General features: G+C 35.8%; 1 protein-coding gene across 2 annotated transcripts; it reads left to right on the top strand.

The window, feature by feature from the left end:
• Window positions 1-2,193: 2,193 nt before the first annotated feature.
• LOC113107488 (adenosine receptor A2a-like) lies at window positions 2,194-20,483 on the top strand. Of its 2 annotated transcripts, none has more exons than XM_026270043.1 (3): window positions 2,194-2,657; window positions 7,529-8,222; window positions 20,133-20,483. In XM_026270043.1, the coding sequence occupies exons 2-3, from the start codon at window positions 7,888-7,890 to the stop codon at window positions 20,140-20,142; spliced, it is 345 nt and encodes a 114-aa protein (XP_026125828.1). In that variant the 5' UTR covers window positions 2,194-2,657; window positions 7,529-7,887; the 3' UTR covers window positions 20,143-20,483. The 2 variants fall into 2 exon arrangements, with proteins under 2 accessions (XP_026125828.1, XP_026125827.1); XM_026270042.1 differs by lacking the exon at window positions 20,133-20,483 and adding an exon at window positions 10,240-11,382 and having other exon boundaries at window positions 2,272-2,657.
• Window positions 20,484-21,300: the final 817 nt, after the last annotated feature.

Raw genomic sequence — 21,300 nt, 5'->3', positions numbered from 1 at the left:
TGAAGCGAGTTCTTCACTTTAATTCACAGCCGTGGAACTTGTTTTAAAAGAACGAGTTGTACAGATTGCTCAAAGCAGTGCCTAATTGAAACACTTCATTGGAGTAGCACTTCAGTAGAGGAGAATTGAACACTAATGGGAGTTATTCACTATAGCACACAGTAATTTTTATTTTTATTTTTATTTCTTATTTTTTATTGTTTCGAAAGCCCATCGTGGGCACATTTATGTTACAACTGTGATGGATCTTGCCTTGAAATACTACATATTAAATAGGGAGGTCAGCAATAAGCTTATGTAACCCGTTGAGCCATTTCATATGACATTAGTGCTGCTCACCAACAGTATGATACTGTAGTAAACACTATATTCAGATTAGCAGCACATGTGCATGTACTGTCCATTGTATTAGACTGAAATAATATACCAAAAATGATATCTATCACGATGTCCTTTTGTTTGCAAGCTAAATCCTTATGGTATGTTCTTTCTCAGGATAAGAAAGTCTTATTGATATTTTTTGAGATGTATAATCATATGCGATTCATAATATGTTATGTGCAGTGCTCAAGCAATACCTGCACATTTTATTGTTTGCAAAGCACAAAAATCATTTGATGTGCACTAATTCAAAATGTAAATGAAGCTACATTCCAGTGCATTGATATGGAAGAGTTTCGGTCCGAGTGAGACAAAACACAGTTTTCACATACTGTATATCTTGTTTTCCAGCTGTGCTGAATTCAGGCATCGCTCTCTTTTCATGAGTTTGAAAGACTTTGACATTTCCCACCTGTCTGCAAATAATACTTTAAAGGTAATACAAGACATGAAATAAAAACAATAATGATAAAACAGGAGTCCATTGAAAAAAATGTGAGGTATTTCTCTTTTTTTCTAAACCATTTTGATTTCGTTCAATGGGGTATTTAATATTTCCATCCCTCAGGAAGTATTTAACATTGTTTCAAATTCCAGGGTGTGCAACTAAGCAGCTGTTTTTAGCTCTCGAACATCTGAAAGACAAATCTGCAGTTTCCCTGGTTAGGGTTTAATATTTATTACAAACTGCATTACTGAAATACTTTACCTTTGCACCATGAAGACATAATAATTAAAAGTAAATGTCAGATTAATCTTTACGTTTGTCCCAAATGAAGCCTGAACAAATGTTTTGTTCAGAAGCCACATATCAGCTTAATTTACTAAACGAGACATTATGAGTTAGAGCTGCGTTCTGTAAATGTCCGTTTAATGTACTTCATCCAGCTTTCATCAGATTAATATGAATGTAATACAGCTCTGTTGCCTTTTAGATTGTTAATTTACACCATTTTTCTGTTCTTGAATGCTAATTTTCTTTTGCTGCCATTATTTAGTTTTTTTTTTATCATCGTATCATAATAAAAAGAGTAAATGATTTCCTTTTTCTAAATAAACGTGAAGAGCAATTAATATACTCTTCCTCTGAAATGATTCAGTCACCTGGTGTATAATTATCATATTTTAGTTCTGCAGCCTAGGGAAATCTCTTTTTGGCTTTCACTTTTCAGAGATTGATTAATTGGTCTATGAATCAGTGGATAACTTGTATAATATAGAAATAACAAAAATCCAGTTTTAATTAATCTCAGCCCCTTTCCGGACTGGAAATTCAAGTAATGCAATGCATTGTGGTTGCCCTCCCATTTGCCTGGAAGGCTTTTCTAATCTTTGTCCTAAACACATTTAAAAGTGGCAAAAGGTCTGAGGAAAGGAGATGGTGGGCGTTTATGAGTTTAGCTCTTGTTCTTTGTTGTTGTGAAGGATGGGTGTTGTGCAGCATGCTTAGTACATTTCTAAGATTAGATGTGATGTCAGTCATTACATGTAAAAAGAAAAAAAAGAAAAGTTGCATTTTGTCCTAAATTAGATCAATTGATTCGCCTTCTTTCCTGCACAGAGCCCTATTGTGTGTACAACCATTGAATATTTTTTTTTTAAGTCTCACATGTGGATGAAACCCAGATTGGCCTAAATATGTCTGACTTAACTGTGGGACTTGCTCTCAAGTTGTCCTGAAGACAGGTCATGGACAGGAAAGAAAACAAAATTACATTTGTACCTTAATTTGTCAATAAGTGACCTGAGTGATGGATGCACAATTTAAGCTTCAGAGAAACTGTTATAGACAGTGCGTTTTCCATTTAAATTAAAAGTAAATAATTGAACAAAACCAATACAATACAAGCTATCCAAAGTTATTCAGGAAGCTAATTTTAATACTGTAGGATACTTGTACTAAATTTAGTCTTGTAAGTTTGCTTTCAGTTTAATCGCAGAAGACTTAGCGCTCGCAGCTCAGTTGTTTCACCGATTCTTGATCACAGGATGAAGCGGCATCTGTATCTAGCAGTCGTCCAGTGTGGAAATGCTGGCTCTGGATTGGTCAGTCGCCTGCTCTCACGGGGGTCCTATAGTCTGTCTGCTCTCTGATATCGACTTCACTCACACACTTCTGACGCTGAACGCGCCGACGGAATCATTCACGAATCATGAACCTCTGAGGACTCAAGTTTTTGTATTTCGCTTTCCGAAGGGTTGTCTTTTCATCTTAATGCGATTTCCAGCTTATTTAGATTTTCTCGTTGTTATTCCAGCGGTCATCAACTCTGATGGTAAGTTGAAACCAACATGTAAAAACAATTTTTAGATAGAGCCTGTTGGGTATCGACTGAGTTTAATTTGTTTTATTATATTAGAATTAAACGATTTGTTCACAGCTTAAATGTATTTTTAATATTGAAGCGAATCATTAGGTTAAATTGTTAATAAATGTTTAAAAGTTAAAAAGCAGGTTGTGCCCAGTTCTGAATTTCAAAATATATTTGCCTCAAAACAAATAATGTAAGAACGACCCCAATTACAGAGGCGTGATTTAAAAACGAACTTTAAAATGAAAATGTATATATAGAATTATTAAATATAGTCCTATTGTAGCCTATATTAAATGTATGCTACGTTTTCATCGCAAACTTTCCGTGCCATATACTGCTGTGAAACTGCCGTGTATGGCAAGCAATTAAAGCATTTAAAACACTACTTTGTCATAGCCTATGCATCTTTTTAAACCAGTATTTTTTTCAGTCTCCTCTAGTGACTATTCTTTAGATGTTAATACTTAAATACTTATTACATTAGTGATTCATATATTAAATTTGGTGTTTATTCATACATATCTACTTAATGTATTTCTAGTAAATAGTTACTTGAATCTATTCCAGACACGATTAGACAAGACATTTCTGTGTATGTATTCCAATTTTTAATAGTGTAATTTGTCAATTAACTTGTAAATGAAATTTCCTGAAGTACACAGCACTGTATATCAGTGATATCAATTGGTATACCATAGAGGCTAGATACTATATTCCAGTCTGATAAATAGGTAGTAGTATGAAATAAGTAAGTACTAGTAAACCTGCAAAAGGTACTATAGATATTGGGATAGTTTATTGTTGAAATCTGAACAGCTCCCCAAATAATACAATGAAAAAAATTGCTAACATTTCTTAACAATGGAGTAGTTGGTAGTGACTAATAAATAAATAAAAAAGTAGTAATGCATGATTAGTGATATCAAAACCAATACTAGTCACTATTTGATAATGTATGATTACTAATAAAATCAAAACCAATACTAGTCACTATTTGATAATGTACTGAATGATTACTAATGAAATCAAAACCAATACTAGCCACTATTTGATAAATGATGCATATCTATAGATACCATTTAGTTTAATGTTAAATATTTTCCAAGCTTGCCATAGATTTGCGAGTCTTTATAAAGTATTTTCTGTGTAGATGTGTTTGAAGTGTTTTGACAGCATTTTTTTTGTAGATGTCTGTGTAGTTTTATGAATATTTTGGTAATAATCTTTATTTTTTTCCTGACATTCCTAAATGGGTTTACAATTATTGCTGATGCTGTAGAACTGGAAATATATATTATATATATCTTAAAATTGTATATGTATTTTGATTTTAGTTTTTCATATTGATTTTTTTTTAAATGTTAAATGTATTTTCTATATCTGTCTTGATCCACATTGTGCCCTTAACTTCATAACAGCAAATAAATCATAGAATGTAAGAATAAAAACTGATTTCAACTGAAATTTTTTCATTTTATGAGCCTATCAATCAGCCGAGGTAAAAGGAGAGTAAAACAACTATAAAACCATCATTCACACACAGCTGAAGTACATCTGTTTGTTCTGAGCCAGCCCTGCCCTTTCATCTGCAGAGTTTGAGTTGGTTTTTCTATCAAACCGTGATATTTTGGGTTAGATTTATTTAGGGATGTCAGCAGTACGAAGAATGCATTGGACTCTGTGCCAGATTTAGTTTGAGACCGTGCTAAATGATGGATGGATGGATGATGTTTTCCATCATCCGTCCACAAGGGTCCACTCTTGAGACTGGAGTTGGCACAGGTTGTTACAATCTGTCTAGTAGCTTAAACATTGTCTTTTTTTTAAACACAATGCACTGAAACTAGAAGAGTACTTTGGGAAACTGACCAAAGGGTTCATCCAGTGTTGTGGAGACCCATTTTTCTGTTGTCCCATTGTCATCCGCATAAACTCACAGATCCATATCAATGGCTGTGAGGCTGGACATCATGATTAACAAGTTTACTATGTAATCTCACCTGTTTGCTGCAATCATTTTCACCTCCCCCACTTTCAATTCTTATTTATGACAGTCACCTATTCACCTATTTAACTATTCACATTCTTTAAATTTTTGTTCTTTTTTTCCAGTCAGAATCTTGTTTTAAGAAATTAAACTGTGATTGAACACAGTCAGGACTCAGGAGACATTGTGTTGCAAATACTTTACTGCATGTTAAAGACCCCATGTGGTTTTTAGTGTATGTATATCAGTTTTAAGGTCATCTGTGTAATAATGTGCTCCTAAAAATTAACAAACACTAATTATAATAACAATTAGGGATGCATCAAAAAAAAAAAAAAAAATTATAATCTGGCCTGTTTTAGGCTTTCCTTATTTTTATATTTTAGATATCCATCAATTATTTGTTTTAAAGTATGCTAGTAATTTAAAGCTTGGAATTTAGGTTCATCATTGTGAAGTGCTTCTGTTCAAACCCCAGATGACAGAAAACATTTGTTTTCTTTATTTTATAAAAGCACAACACTTTGTTGATATTGTGAGTGCAAACACATAAAACTAGACCCTTTACAGTTTAGAATGAGGTATTATTCTTACCTTTATGAGCAAAAATGACTACGTATTAGATTGTTCCCCTGCTAGAAAAAACTGCAAGTGATCGCGCCGGCACCTCCTTGTCTTGCACAGCATGCTCCTGCTTCAACTCTCAGCACAAACGTCTAGGTTAAACATTTCAACTAACATTGTGATATGCTTGAACCATTTTAAATCTGTACATTTTATTTTTGTATTACATACAAAACATAACTATTTTAACAGCTGGACAGTAGTATAAGCTTATTTTGGGAAAGGCAGAAAAATACGGGCTAGGGCCTATATTTGAGGTCTATGCAGGGCTCTAATCCACTTCATCCAACACTGTTTTGTTCTCATCTGTGAGCATGCTTTTGATATTTGTATTCAAAGCCATTCAACATGTACATGAAAAATGTAGAAACATTGGACACAACTATGGGGCATCATTGTGCAGCAGCAAGCATCAGAAAAAAGGAACCTCAAGGTTGATCTAAGTAAATGTGTAAACATGTATAAGGCCCCATTCTTATATTTTGCCTGGGGCCCCTCAATTCACTTAAATCCACCCCTGCTCACGGGAAAAGCAAAGTTCACTCTGTTCGGAAATTTCTATGCAGTATACCACATATTAAGCAAACTTATTTCTGACAGTTAAGATAATTTTTAGTAATGATCAATCATCCAACTGATTAAAATTATGTTAGAATAAAATCAAACTGACATCAACGAAAAATCATTAGATTTGACAACATCATGTTGGACTAATTTAAACACTTTCTGCATTATGACAATATTATTAACTTCTATGTAACAGACAGTTTTTTTTTTTTACTAATTATCCAAATAATGTTTAGTCATACAAAGCTATTATCAGAGCATGTGAGCAGAGCATAGCGTCACTGAAGGTAGCATCATTTACTAGTACAGCTGTAGCCTGCACCATGTTACAACACAGTAGCGCTACTGCAAACAGGAACAAGTGCACTTCCGAGAAAAAAAAAAACATTTCGTAAATAGTGTCCACTTTTAATGTGCTACTTTCAGTAAAAGTGTGGTAATTTTATTGGCCTGTGTTTTTTAAATTCAGTATATTTTTAATTGAATTAAATTTTAAAAAGTCTTACAAAATGACTTCATATTATTTAATAAATAATCATTACAAATCATTTTTGGTTTCAGCCCAGATTTTTCATTTCGGTGTATCCCTAATAATAATAATAATAATAATAATAATAATAATAATAATAATAATAATAATAAATCAAATAAAAATATTTATTTTCCATAAAAAAAAAAACAATTATGACTTATCTTGTGTGAAGGGGTGCACCAGAATCCCCCCCCCCCAAACGTTTTGCCAATATAATTCACTCTAACATTATCCCTCTCCCATACCTTATACTACCTGTAAATGTCTAACAATAACAATATATCATATATAAATTATAATTAAAAATGCAGTTAATAAAAATAATTCAAAGGTTTGTATTCTTTTGATTTGTAATGGGCAAATAAATGTTTAAGAAGAGCAATAAATAAATAAAGTGGCAGAACAGCTGCATGTTTTCTCATGTCCTCCAGAGGTGGATAACCTCGGTGAGCATCTCTGCAGCAGTGTGGGAACACTCAAGAGTAAATAACTCCGACTCCCAGTTAAGGGCTTTAGAATGACTTCCCATAAAAAGTAAAACAAAAGGAAAGAGCTTCTGGCAATCACTGGTGTGTCTGGAAAGTGTAAAGTCTGAGATAAAAAAATATCCACTTCAGGTTCCCTTTGTTTTCTCATATGTTTTTCAAAGTATTAGCTTGCCATTTGTGTTTACAAGAAAGGGCTTTGCGTCTGGAAAAGCTCAGTATTCTGTTGTGATGTTTCACATTGTGCTTCTGTGCACTCTGTATTGTTTACTTTAAACCCCATATTGTTGTCAGTGTCAACAGCATCATAAAATGGTTGACTTATCGCTTTCTTTCCTCATATCAAACATCAACCTTATTGTCATCAATCATGAAATGCTTAACGTTTAGAGCATGAAGCTTTTCTCAGTCATGTACAAATAAAAAAAAAGTATTTTCAAAGTTGTAAAGAGAACATGCGTTTAATTCAATGTGTTACTTGCCATTTGAAATCAATTGTGTGTTAATTTTCTGTTGCTACACCAAACTTTTTCTGTCTAAAATTCTAAAATTATTACTTTATCTGTTTTTATTCACTCCATCTCTTTAGAAGCTTGCTTACCAGTTGATAAAATAATTTCCTTTCTTTTTTCTCCAGGGAATGCAGCGGAATACTAAATGTTATAGAAAGTCAGGCAAGCAACACATGGAACGGGGACTGGACCATCACATCTAACACCATCACATGGGATCAGAATGGATTTTCATTCATTTTATTTAATACCAAATCTCTCTTAAAAATCTGAGGGGAAATGTCTGTAGATACTTTTTAAAATACTTACCAAGTTTTTATTTTTAATTGGCGATCCAACAATCTGGAACATTTTTAACAAGGTAACTCTTGATTGTTGGTCTTCTGGTAAGGCTGACACTAGGCCTTGTGAGGTAGCTGTTGCGTGGAGCTGCAGCTATGGACATTGAGGCGAGGGATCTTCCTTTCTCCCCAGGAAGCTCACCATGCTGAACGATGTCTTTGACGTGTCGTACATGATTCTGGAGCTGCTGATTGCCCTGCTCTCGGTCCTGGGCAACGTGTTGGTCTGCTGGGCAGTGGGCCTCAATAGCAACCTCCAGAGCATCACCAACTTCTTTGTTGTTTCGCTGGCCGTGGCGGACATCGCAGTGGGTGTGCTGGCCATTCCCTTCTCCATCGTGATTAGCACCGGATTCTGTGCCAGTTTCTACGGTTGTCTGTTCATCGCCTGCTTCGTCCTGGTGCTGACCCAGAGCTCCATATTTAGTCTTCTAGCTATTGCCATCGACCGCTACATTGCCATCAAGATCCCGCTGAGGTGAGTGAAGGGTGTTGCTGTCAGAACATGGATCTTTGTACATTGATCATATTTTAGGGGGTTGTTTCTCTAAATCTTAAAGGCATGTTTGTTGAAGATGTTTATTTTTACATGTTGTAGAATAATGCTTGACCTGTTTTAAATAGGTTTAGCCTTTTTTGACTACTTTTTTGCCTTTTCAACTTGGGATGGTGGTGGTTTTGGATGCTGAAGTCCCCACCAAACTCCTTAACTAGCTTATCCAGCATTCTGCTTTCTGGTTGACCAGCATTTTTTGAAATATCAAACCAGCTGGACTAGTATAATCCCACTGAAAGTGCACACTTAAAATCTAATTTTACTTGTTTAAACCTATTTGAAAAGTGATCAAAACCCCTCTAAAACCAGCCTGATCATGCTGGGAAACCAGTTAAGGCATTCAAATGAACTTAGACTGGCTTAAGATATAATATATTTCAGCAAGAAAACCAGTCTGGAACAGTATAGAGATTTATTCTGGTTTAAGAGTTCAGTTCTTCAGAAAGTCTTGCTGAAAAATGATTATGCCTTTTCAAGAATTAACCCCACATGGCACTGTTCCCATTTGTTGGGACAAACCATGCCTTTTTTAACACTGTATCTCTTGGCTATTTTGGGGTGAAAATGATTTAAGAACATAGCAGGGCCTAAACTCTTGATTTTGAGGCTGTCTTTGAGCGTAAACTCTCATAAATCTGATTTACTCTGGAATGTTTAGATTTCTTTAGCAAGTTTTCTGTCATAAGTCTTTTATCAGATGCCAGTTTTGTTGCATAACCTCTTTGCACTTCATAATAAACCAGTTAGCACTGTTCAGGATGAGCAGCTAACATGTTAATGGAGACTGGGGTAATGTTGGATATTATCTCTTGTGTTTTGGAATGGTCAGTTCAACTGGTTACAATGAGAAGACTGCATGTGCGTCCACGTCCTGTCAGCAGGTTTTGGGTGGGGGGACGGGGATATTTTCTCTGTGTGGCTCACTGAACTTCCACATCTGGAGAATGAGACAAATAGAGGCCAAGGAACTCAGCTGTTCTCCCACACTGGCCCAGAAAGAGATGCTCAAAATAGATTTCAGTTCCAAACACTGACATTTCTGAGCACATTCTTTCTTCCTAATTGCTCCAATGGGAGAATTTGCTGGAAATACTGTGAATGAATGCTAGGATCATTAGCACTGTGGTTGCATCAGGGTTGTTCTTATGTTCACGTTGTATCTAAATGACCATAATTAGATTTTACGAGATTTCACTTTGAGTTATAATAGTATTAATTTCTATGATAAAAATAATAGGGGAAAGAAATAAAGAAACACTCTAGTGTACAAACTGTTTTTATATGCCATCACAATGGTCAAGTAAATAGAACCCAGTTTTAGACTTATGTAATTATGAGATTAATTTATGAATTATTAGATACCTTACATTGAATTACATTGTGAGATTTTTGCAAAGTCACAATTATGTAAGTTAGATGCAACTGTGAAATTATGAAAAAAGATTCAAAGCCAGAATTGTTAGAACAATTTATAAAATGTATTTTTTTTAATCTAAGAAATTAAAAAAAATGTGAGAACTAGTTGCAAATAAAATTGCAAGAAACAAAATGACAATTGTAAGATATAAAATCAATTGTGTGTCTCAATTTATGAAAAAAATATAAAGTCATTAAAATAAAATTGCAAGAAATTAAATTTTATATACAAAGAGAATTGTGAGAGCTATAAATATAAGGGTCACAGTTATTAGAAATTATGAGATACAGTTTGACAGATGCAAAGGATTATTAAGGATTATTACTTATTGGAAATTCATATTTAAATAATTCCAGCATGATGTGCGCACACTTTTAAAGAGATGTCTAGGTTTCTAGCCATGCTGTCATTTGCTTACTTTTGTAAGTACTTTGGACCTTTTAGATGTGCAGTCTAGACAAACTGGAACAAACACTTATGGCCGGGGAATTTGAAAAACACGATTATCTCTCTCTCTTCCAGATACAACAGCCTAGTAACCGGGCAGCGTGCCAGAGGCATCATAGCGATCTGCTGGGTTCTGTCGGTTATCATCGGTCTAACACCCATGTTAGGCTGGCACAAAGCCCGCTCAGAAGAGGCCCTCAACAGCACCTGTCCACCCGGTATGATGGAGTGTTTGTTTGAGCAGGTGGTGGTTATGGACTACATGGTTTACTTCAACTTCTTCGCCTGCGTGCTGGTGCCATTGCTCCTCATGCTGGCCATTTACCTACGGATCTTCATGGCCGCACGCCACCAACTCAAATGCATTGAGTCCAAAGCCGTACCCTATGAGCTCAAGTCCCGCTCCACCCTGCAGAAAGAGGTCCACGCCGCAAAATCTCTGGCGATTATCGTTGGCCTGTTCGCGGTTTGCTGGTTGCCGCTGCACATCATCAACTGTTTCACTCTGTTTTGTCCAAAGTGTGCACGGCCGCCAATTCTTGTCATGTACCTGGCTATAATTCTCTCGCACGCAAACTCAGTCGTGAACCCGTTCATTTACGCCTACCGCATACGTGAATTCAGATACACTTTTCGGAAGATCGTCCGCTATCACATTTTGGGTAGACAAGAGCCTCTTTCTTGCAAAGGAAGCACCCGTACCTCAGCCCGAACAAGTGTGGCGGATTCGCTCCGGATTAAAGTCAACGGCCTGCTGCGAGACCTCTACACCGAACAGAGCAGCACCACCAGCAGCTGTGAAAGTGCTGTATTAGACAACCAGCCTATGGACCTCACTAAAGCTCACAGACATCTGGGACTGAGGCATCCAGAGTCACCGCTCACTGGGAATAATGAGGATGTTGCATGCAGGAAGCATACCGTACTTGACATTACTGATGGGAAGGATCCATCCTCGCCACTTCATGTTGAATCAACTCTGTACCTACAAGGTACAGATGAACTCACAGAGGTTTCCTAAAAATTTGTGGATTCTAATTATTTATTGCTGCTTCAAAACAATGATGGGCTAAAATATGAAATACAAAGTAGATCTTTTTGCTTTTTTATGGACATGACATTATTGTGGAGCTGAAGCAGCTCAGAACTGTGTATATTTGATATTGTAATGACTGTAATGATAATGTAAACATATTAAAGAGCATCAAAAATGATTGATCAGTTATTTTAGTTGTTTTTTTTCAGTCTTAATGTAAAAATTAAGAGTTGGAATTTTTTACAGGATGTTGAATTGGATTGGAAAACTGTTTAGAGAAGTTCAATAACCTCAACAATTAACACAGAAATTAAAACTATTTTATCGTTGTCATACAGACACACAAAATGTCCATTACAATTTGCAAGATAACATTATAAAATAAATACTGAAACATTTCTGTTGATTATATGGTATATTTATATATTAGGTTGGAGTTAACAAATGTTCGTCCGCCACGGTCCATGAGGTAAACATTATTGAATTCATTTAGAGCAGTGTGTGTAAGATGGCTGAACTGCACTTCCATTTTAATTCTACTTTCAAAAATACAAATTTGAATTACAATTCTACATCCTGTGTGCTTCTTTAATTCAAATCTATGAATTTAAAAAGATGGTTTGCAATGAGACTGGGAGCACTTGCTGATTGTTTGCTTCACTCACTCAGCATCTGCACTGCAACACAAACATAAACCCAAACTTCTACATGCACAAATACACACAGACAACTGATTTGTTAGTTGATATCTACCTGGGAACTGGGTGAGCATGTTAATTGAATGTTAGTCAGCATATACAGGCAGCTCTGCAACTCATGCCGTGTATTTTGGTTGGATATTTTGTAGGCTCTATGAAAAGTTTTAAGCAGTGTTACTGTTTGACTCTGTGGTTTTCTGTGAGGTACTTTCCACAAAAATGATAAATGTTTGCTTCCCATTATTTTGGATTTCATTGTACACATGGTTTTCATGGGCACACTTCCCATGGTTTTTGTTTTGAGAACTATTAGATAAGTTGTATATCTCATATAAATGTAGCCTAGCATAAAAGTAGCCAATTGTAAGCCCACTGAATACCTGTTCACTAAAAGTTTTATTTTGGCCTTACTGACCGCAACCTTTCATAATAACTGTATTAAGACAAAGTTGGTAAAAGGGTTGCAAAATTAGCAAATCTCATAAAATTAACAGAAAATTGCACAAGTTAACATTTCCTGAAGGTTAAACACCTCATTTCACTGACCATTTATTTAAACTAAAAATATTTTTGCTGCCTTATTTGATTCGTATTTGTGGAAAGATTATCTAAATTAAAGATCACTCTTTTGCAACAAGAATATATTGTAATGCTCTGGCACAATTCATGAAATGTGATTTCACATCAGCCCTTTGCTTGAGTTTTGTTCCAGTTCTTTCTGCCTCATAAATAGCGTACATCTGTATGAGATCAGATGATCAGTACAGTGCCACAGAAACAGCAACGTGGACAGATTTTCCCCTAGCACATCAATAAATAGCAATTACTCAGCTGCACACGAAAGGCTGTTGTCAAATAACCTGTTTGCACATACAGATCCCTGATTATAAGAGGTCTGTAAAGATAATGTCGTCAACAGAGTTTGTGTAATAAATAAAGATGTTACTGTAACATCCTATTGCGGCCTAATGATAATCAAGTCAAGTTGAGCTTTAATGTCATTCTTTGTCGTTCCACTGTACATGCTACATACAGTGGAACGAAATATCGTACACCTCACAGGACCACGGTGCTACATAAATACAGACATACAACAATGAGGTAAAACAGTATAAACCTATACACATCTAAATTACTGACAGATTTTGACTATGAATATACATGTACATAGTATATATAAATGTTTACCTTTACAATGTGTTCCCTGAAAATCAAACTTACAACCTTTGGTGTTGCGCAATGCTCTACCACTGAGCCACAGAAACACTAAATACTAATAATAATAAATACTGTACCTATACACAACTAACTTACTGACAGATTTTGACTATACATATACTATGTATATATATATATAAAGGTTTGCTTATACATAATCTAAAAAAAATATAGGCTATATGAATGCTTCACATAATACTGTACATGTGCAAAGAGAAACACTGTAAGTCAAGCAGCTGGATGGGGAACAGTGCACGATTTGTAGTGCATGAGCATGTAAACAGACATTACTGAGTCTTTTTTGGCCTTTTGTGCCTTCTTGGAGATTGACATGGTGTTGGTGGTCCAGGTGAGATCCACTGTGATGTGCACCCCCAGGAATTTAGTGCTGGTCAGTGGGGGGTGGTCAACAGAGTTTCTCCTGAAGTCCATCACAACCTCCTTTGTCTTACATAGAGGGATAGATTGTTAGTGGCACACCATTCAGCCAGCTACTGTATGCCACTTCCTTCACTGTAGTGCGTTTCATCGCTGTTGCTGTTGAAGCCTACCACAGTTGTGTCATCTGCAAACAAGATGATGTGGTTGGAGCGGAACTTGGCAGTGCAATCGTGTGCCAGCAGTGTGAAGAGCAGCATGCTGAGCACACAGCCTTGTGGAGCACCTGTGCTCAGTGTGGTAGTGCCCGAGGTGTTGTGGCCGACGCGGACTGGCTGAGGTCTTCCAGTTAGAAAGGATCCAGTTACAGAAGGGAGTTTAGGCCCAGCAAGTTTAGTTTCTTAATGAGCTGTTGTGGGATTATTGTGTTGAATGCTGAGCTGAAGTCAGTGAACACCATTCTAAAATATGGATTTTAATTTTCTAGGTGGGTAAGAGCCAGGTGGAGGGTGGAGGAAATTGCATCGTCTGTAGAGCGGTTTTGACCGTATACAAACTGGAGTGGATCAAGTGTTAGGGAAGCTGGTTTTGATGTTGTGCATGACTAAACTATCAAAGAACTTCATCATGATTTGAGTCAGTGCTGTGGGACAGTAGTCATCTAGACAGGACACAGGTGCTTTCTTTGGTACCGGTGTGATTGCTGTGGATTTGAGATGTGGGGACCACTGCCAGGCTCAGTGAGGTGTTGAAGATATCTGTTAGGACATCTGTCAGCTCACACCAAACAAGTATTGTCATGAGAGAATACCAGCAGCTAGAACAGGAATCTTTATATAAACTCTATGTCTTTCTCCCTGTCCTTTATTTTCCCTTATTAAACTGTTAGATGCAACTGTTAATTCTGGTCACTCTGTGCAATGTGGGGATTTTTCAATGAATCATTCACAAACACTGATTCATTCAGTAACAAAACACCTGACGTGTGATGTTGTGGTTGCGTTTTAAACTATTTTTGATGATGTTTAGAAAGAACAGACTAAGAAATGGAAAATATTCTGTAAACTACTCAAAACTTAAAGGGTTACTCCACCCCAAATGTAGTCATTAATTACTTAACCCCATGTCATTCCAAACCTCAAAACATTCTCTCCACTTTTACGGGTTTGGAATGACATGGGTGTAAAATTTAAATTTTAAACATCCCTTTAATGTTAACTGCATGGATGTATTAAATACTATTGCTCATAATATTGCTTTGATATTAAATATTAAAACTATCAGTAAACAACTTGGCCTAAGTGTGATATAGCTTAAGTGCAGGCTATAAAATGATTTGTGATTTTCCTTCCAAAGAAGGAGTCTCCAGACATGGAGACATGAAGTGGTCACCCCCAGAGAGTCCTTCTCTTGGGCCACTGCGCTTGATCACACACTGAAGGGTCTTATGAATCCTAACATTGTATCTTTCCCAGCCTGTTCCCAAAGTCCCAAAAGATTCCAGGTTAAAGGGTGCACTAGTGCATCTCAAGAGATTTCTACAATAGCCTAATTTAGGATAGCATTATCATTCTTCTCCACATATGATATATAGATATACAAATCTGGGTACAGAGATCTTTAAACACACCCGATTCAGACTGAATTGTATGCAGAAAAACTACTGTTTTATATCACAGATGATCAAAAACTGCTGAAAAGCTCCTGAGCCAACACTTTTTTCTTTTTTTTAAAGAATTTTACACAATAATGTACAGTAATCCTGCTTGAGTTATTTCAAACAAAAGCTCATTGTGTGTTGACACAAAAGGATGTTGCATGAACCCATGTTCCTCGTCTAAAAATGCAGTATTCACACACCCATCTTCCTAATGAACTCTGATTATGACTCCTGGGCTGGTCTCCATGTCTGCCAGTGCCAGCGGAGCTTTTGGATCATCTTACCAACAATAGCAATTTGTGTCAGTGCCGATAGCCACGGGCAGTGTGCCAACATATATTGTTGTTGCTCTTCGGGCGTCCAGAGTTCGAGTTCGAGTTCTGGCTCATGGACCTTTCCCATACCCTCTATCTCAGTTGTATCAGGGGGCAGTTGTAACACATTCAATTCCTCCAATCAGAAACAAGCTAGAGTGATGATGAAACTACACATGCTCAGCAGGATTCTCGATATGTCTGTGAAAAGGGTACACAACAAGCTTGCTCCAGATGCTTTGGCGCTGTGCAGACCACTTCGGCATATGACATCAAAGTATCGCGAGAGCAATTTAGAAGCAAAAGAGTCGTCTGTTCTCCAGTCGCTCTGGCGGTACTTTGACGTCATACGCTGATCAGTTTGAGGTGTGAAATTAACTTTTTTGGATATACAGTATTTTTCGTCTGCCGTCCAAAGTTCAGGTGACTGTAAACTTATTTTATCTCTAGGTTATTTTTTATAAAAAAATGTGGCTAACATGCACAACAATATTAATATAGGCTTGGTTGTCTTATTCTGTTAATATCATGTACATTTAATTAAAGTTTGGTTAAAGACTGCTCTTGACACATCAGTTGATTATGTATTTGAATAAAATATATTGAAATATTATATTTTTAAAAAAATGTAATTTAGTTACCTCTAGAACAGTTGTCTTCTGCAAAAACAGAAATAGACTTTTGCTTTTTGAATGCATGTGATGCCTGACATCTAAAAGAATTTGAAACATAGGCCTTAAATCTTAAGCAACATTATTGGGCATTAAAATGATTACTTTGATGTATGCCTTTATTTGAGATGCAGTGGGTTAATACGACTTATTTTTCAGTTAATGGTTTCATTTAATTTTATTCTTATTAATAAAATATAATGCACTTATATTTGTTTCTTATTTTTTAAAAGATGACAAGAGTATATCAAGTAGTCCATGACATATCAATTGCCTCCAGTCTGCCCTATATTTATAAAACATGGTAACCCTTGGCACACAACTAGGTTTTATTGAGCTAAGCAAACAGACTGATTGGTTGACATAAAGGTCGTATAGAGGGCTTCATGTCACATCTAAATTTGTGGAAAAGACCTGATGATGAAGCTGATGATGTTTACATACTGATAATTTTTTCTTTTTTCAACATTTGAGATTATGATTGCTCAAGCCTGTGTTGTCATGGAGTTTATTGTCTGTGTCTCATTGGCTGTTATTCTGGCCAGATTTAAAGGACTGTGTATCAGCAATGGTGCTATAAACAGCGGTTCTCAACCAGAGGGTCTGGAGCCCACTATAGGACACCTCAGCTCCCAATCAAGTATATATTAAAATATATTTTAATTATAATTGTAATTTCATTTTAAAAGTGTGGTGAAAAAAAAAAAAAAAAAAAAAAAAAAAAAAAAAAATATATATATATATATATATATATATATATATATATATATATATATATATATATATATATATATATATATATATATATATATATATATATATATATATATATATATTATGATGCAATTGGGTGTTCTTATCATGCATTTACAATCCTGTTCAAAGTTCACTGTTAATGTTTTTGTTAATTTGATCAAAATATATTTTAATGGAAATATTGTGAAATGTAATTTTTAAATAGATAAGTTTAGTTTTAAATAACAATTTTCTAAAATGTGCTTTATTCTTGTAATGGCAGAGCTGAATTTTCAGCATCATTACTCCAGTCTACTTAGTCTTCAGTGTCACATGATCTTTCACAAATCATTGTAATATGCTGATTTGCTGCTTAAGAAATATTTCTGATTATCATTTCTGTACAGCTTGATATTTTTGTAGAAATATGAAACATATGTTTGGATTTTTTAATGAATGGAAAGTTTAAAATAACAGCATTTATGAAATGGAGCAGGTTTATTTGTTAGTACATTATAAAATGTAAGTTGTGTTATATATATTACACTATCTTTTGAATTCTCTTCCAAAATGAGCTTGTACTCAAACCACAATTAATGTGGTTTAAAGTACAGGGACAAAACTTCATCAGACATTTAAATGAATTAAGTTTGCTAACCTCTTAGTCATTCAAGACTCATTTCTTATGCCACAGTTTTTTTCCCAAGTTAGTACTGAAATAGCCACAACCGGGACAGGCTTGTGCTGTTCTCTTACTGTTGCATTTAAAGTCATGGGAAAAAGACTATAGATCTGTTCCCCACTCAGCTAGACATGTCCCAGATATACTTTAAAGTATCAAAGAACCTGTCTTGTCTGTTAATGGAGACAAATCAGACCGGTCTGCTTCATAAAAAAAAAGAGTTCTTACTCTCTTCTCTTTTCAAATAGGTTACAGAGAGAGACAGACAAAAAAAAAAAAAACAGTGAGTAGTGAGTGAAAAATGTAGCCTGGTAATATGCTGCTGTTTTTGTAATGCAGATTCTAGGTTCATCCATAGTTCAGTGGTGGCACAGCAGAACAATATTCTACATATGAGTCTAGTCTACAAATTACATACAGGTCCTGTAGAACTTTACAGCAATCTTCATAAACTTGAGCTTTGTCTCTAGGTATGGCTGTCGTCAACGACATTAACTACTTTTTATTTTCCTACTATGTGAACAGACACATACATTACTGCACGCTGCTGAGACAGTAAACACGTGTTAAGACTGAGATGTTCATGTGGTAAGTGCAGGATAATTTATATGTATATACAGTATTGTTCAAAATAATAGCAGAACAATGTGACTAACCAGAATAATCAAGGTTTTTAGTATATTTTTTATTGCTACGTGGCAAACAAGTTACCAGTAGGTTCAGTAGATTGTCAGAAAACAAACAAGACCCAGCATTCATGATATGCACGCTCTTAAGGCTGTGCAATTGGGCAATTAGTTGAAAGGGGTGTGTTCAAAAAAATAGCAGTGTCTACCTTTGACTGTACAAACTCAAAACTATTTTGTACAAACATTTTTTTTTTCTGGGATTTAGCAATCCTGTGAATCACTAAACAAATATTTAGTTGTATGACCACAGTTTTTTAAAACTGCTTGACATCTGTGTGGCATGGAGTCAACCAACTTGTGGCACCTCTCAGCTGTTATTCCACTCCATGATTCTTTAACAACATTCCACAATTCATTCACATTTCTTGGTTTTGCTTCAGAAACAGCATTTTTGATATCACCCCACAAGTTCTCAATTGGATTAAGGTCTGGAGATTGGGCTGGCCACTCCATAACATTAATTTTGTTGGTTTGGAACCAAGACTTTGCCCGTTTACTAGTGTGTTTTGGGTCATTGTCTTGTTGAAACAACCATTTCAAGGGCATGTCCTCTTCAGCATAGGGCAACATGACCTCTTCAAGTATTTTAACATATGCAAACTGATCCATGATCCCTGGTATGCGATAAATAGGCCCAACACCATAGTAGGAGAAACATGCCCATATCATGATGCTTGCACCTCCATGCTTCACTGTCTTCACTGTGTACTGTGGCTTGAATTCAGAGTTTGGGGGTCGTCTCACAAACTGCCTGTGGCCCTTGGACCCAAAAAGAACAATTTTACTCTCATCAGTCCACAAAATGTTCCTCCATTTCTCTTTAGGCCAGTTGATGTGTTCTTTGGCAAATTGTAACCTCTTCTGCACATGCCTTTTTTTTAACAGAGGGACTTTGCGGGGGATTCTTGAAAATAGATTAGCTTCACACAGACGTCTTCTAACTGTCACAGTACTTACAGGTAACTCCAGACTGTCTTTGATCATCCTGGAGGTGATCATTGGCTGAGCCTTTGCCATTCTGGTTATTCTTCTATCCATTTTGATGGTTGTCTTCCGTTTTCTTCCACGTCTCTCTGGTTTTGCTCTCCATTTTAAGGCATTGGAGATCATTTTAGCTGAACAGCCTATCATTTTTTGCACCTCTTTATAGGTTTTCCCCTCTCTAATCAACTTTTTAATCAAAGTACGCTGTTCTTCTGAACAATGTCTTGAACGACCCATTTTCCTCAGCTTTCAAATACATGTTCAACAAGTGTTGGCTTCATCCTTAAATAGGGGCCACCTGATTCACACCTGTTTCTTCACAAAATTGATGACCTCAGTGATTGAATGCCACACTGCTATTTTTTTGAACACACCCCTTTCAACTAATTCAACTAATTGCCCAATTGCACAGCCTTAAGAGCGTGCATATCATGAATGCTGGGTCTCATTTGTTTTCTGAGAATCTACTGAACCTACTGGTAACTTGTTTGCCACGTAGCAATAAAAAAATATACGAAAAACCTTGATTATTCTGGTTAGTCACATTGTACTGCTATTATTTTGAACAATACTGTATATATATATATATATATATATATTTCTATTACACACACATACGTTCAAACTATAAACTTTTGAGTGCTTTTGAAGTAAGTTTCTTATGCTCACCAAGGCTGCATTTAACCGTATTATTGTGAAATAGCAAGATATTTTAAAAAGTATTCCTGTGATGGCAAAGCCGGTTTTTTTTTCACCAACATGCTCCAGTCTTTGGTTTCACATGATTCATCAGAAATAATTATAATATGTTGAGTTGCTTAAAAACATTTATTATTATTATTACTGTTGAAAACAGTTGTACCGTTTAATAGTTTTATGAAAACTGTGATTCGTTTTCTTCAGGATCCTTTGAGGAATACAAAGCATTTATTTGGAACAGACAAATGCAATCTGGATCCCCAAGGTAACTTAAAGTAAGCTTCAGCTCAGGTCCAATATGGGTTAATATTGGAGATGAATTGAATTGAGTTACTTAAAACTTTAATGTAACATGAATTTCAATGGTGAAATTATATTCTTACATTTTTGAAGTTGTTTCTGCACTACACTCTAAAAAATAAAGGTGGTTAAATTGTTCTTCACAGTGATGCCATAGAAGAACCATTTTGGTTCCACAAAGAACCACTGAGTCAAAGGTTCTTTCTTACCCTTTAAACAAAATGGAACCTTCTTTCACCACAAATGCTCTTTAGATTTTAAAGGTTCTTTATGGAACCATTTTGACAAAAAGTTTCTTCTATGGTATCGTGAAGCACCTTTAATTTTAAGAGTGTAGGAGTTTGTATGCTTGCTGTGGTGTTGATGTAGCCAATGTGCTCCCAGAGGTTTATTAAAAAAACACAGTGAAGTTTTATTCTTAGAGTCTGGGGGTTGTTCAACTCTAAGCAATACTAAAAATCAGAAACACACTTGTTAAGATACTAGGTGTTAATTTGAAGCTGAACAGACTCCGTGTAAGTGATCTAAAAAAAAATCTGTTCTATGTAGAGACTGTGGACATGATGGATAGAATTGGAGAGTTTGTGAACATGGCAGAGAGAGCACAGAGCACAGATTTCATTATGTTGCTGAAGGAGAGAGAGAGATATATTCCATTACATGTATGACGTGAGTTTGCCCTCACCTACGTCAAGTACATCAGATACCAAAACAACTCTGGAATATCAGTAAAAACAGTTTTGTATGTTCCCTTGTGCAGGAGGTGAAGGCAGTGAAGGTCCAAAGTGCACGGCAGTGTTTGACTTTGGGACAAGTTGCCCTGAGCTAGCAGGCAATGCTTCTATTTCTCATTTGTTCAGCTATAATTTATTAAAAAGGAAGAATCTGATATGAAGAAAAACACTCCTTCCTTCTTCTTTTCATTGTCTTCTCAATGTCTTCTCGACATGTTCACTAGCATTTTTGGTATGGATATAGTAGGTTCTCTATTCAGTGTAATCTGTTTTTCTGCTAAATTTAGATATTCTTAGAAATCCTTCAAAGGAGAGGGACAAAAGGGGCGGGGCATAAT

This window comes from Carassius auratus, chromosome 8 (genome assembly GCF_003368295.1).
Source record: "Carassius auratus strain Wakin chromosome 8, ASM336829v1, whole genome shotgun sequence".
Lineage (NCBI taxonomy): Eukaryota > Metazoa > Chordata > Actinopteri > Cypriniformes > Cyprinidae > Carassius > Carassius auratus.
Note: the sequence above shows the minus strand (reverse complement) of the source record. Positions and strands in the feature narration are given on the sequence as shown.

Bases quoted from the DNA above. Each gene is read 5' to 3' on its own strand.
- LOC113107488 (XM_026270042.1), top strand. From the start codon at position 7,888: ATGCTGAACGATGTCTTTGACGTGTCGTACATGATTCTGGAGCTGCTG. The intron at 8,223-10,239 runs GTGAGTGAAGGG...TCTCTCTTCCAG, and splicing joins GCCATCAAGATCCCGCTGAG to ATACAACAGCCTAGTAACCG.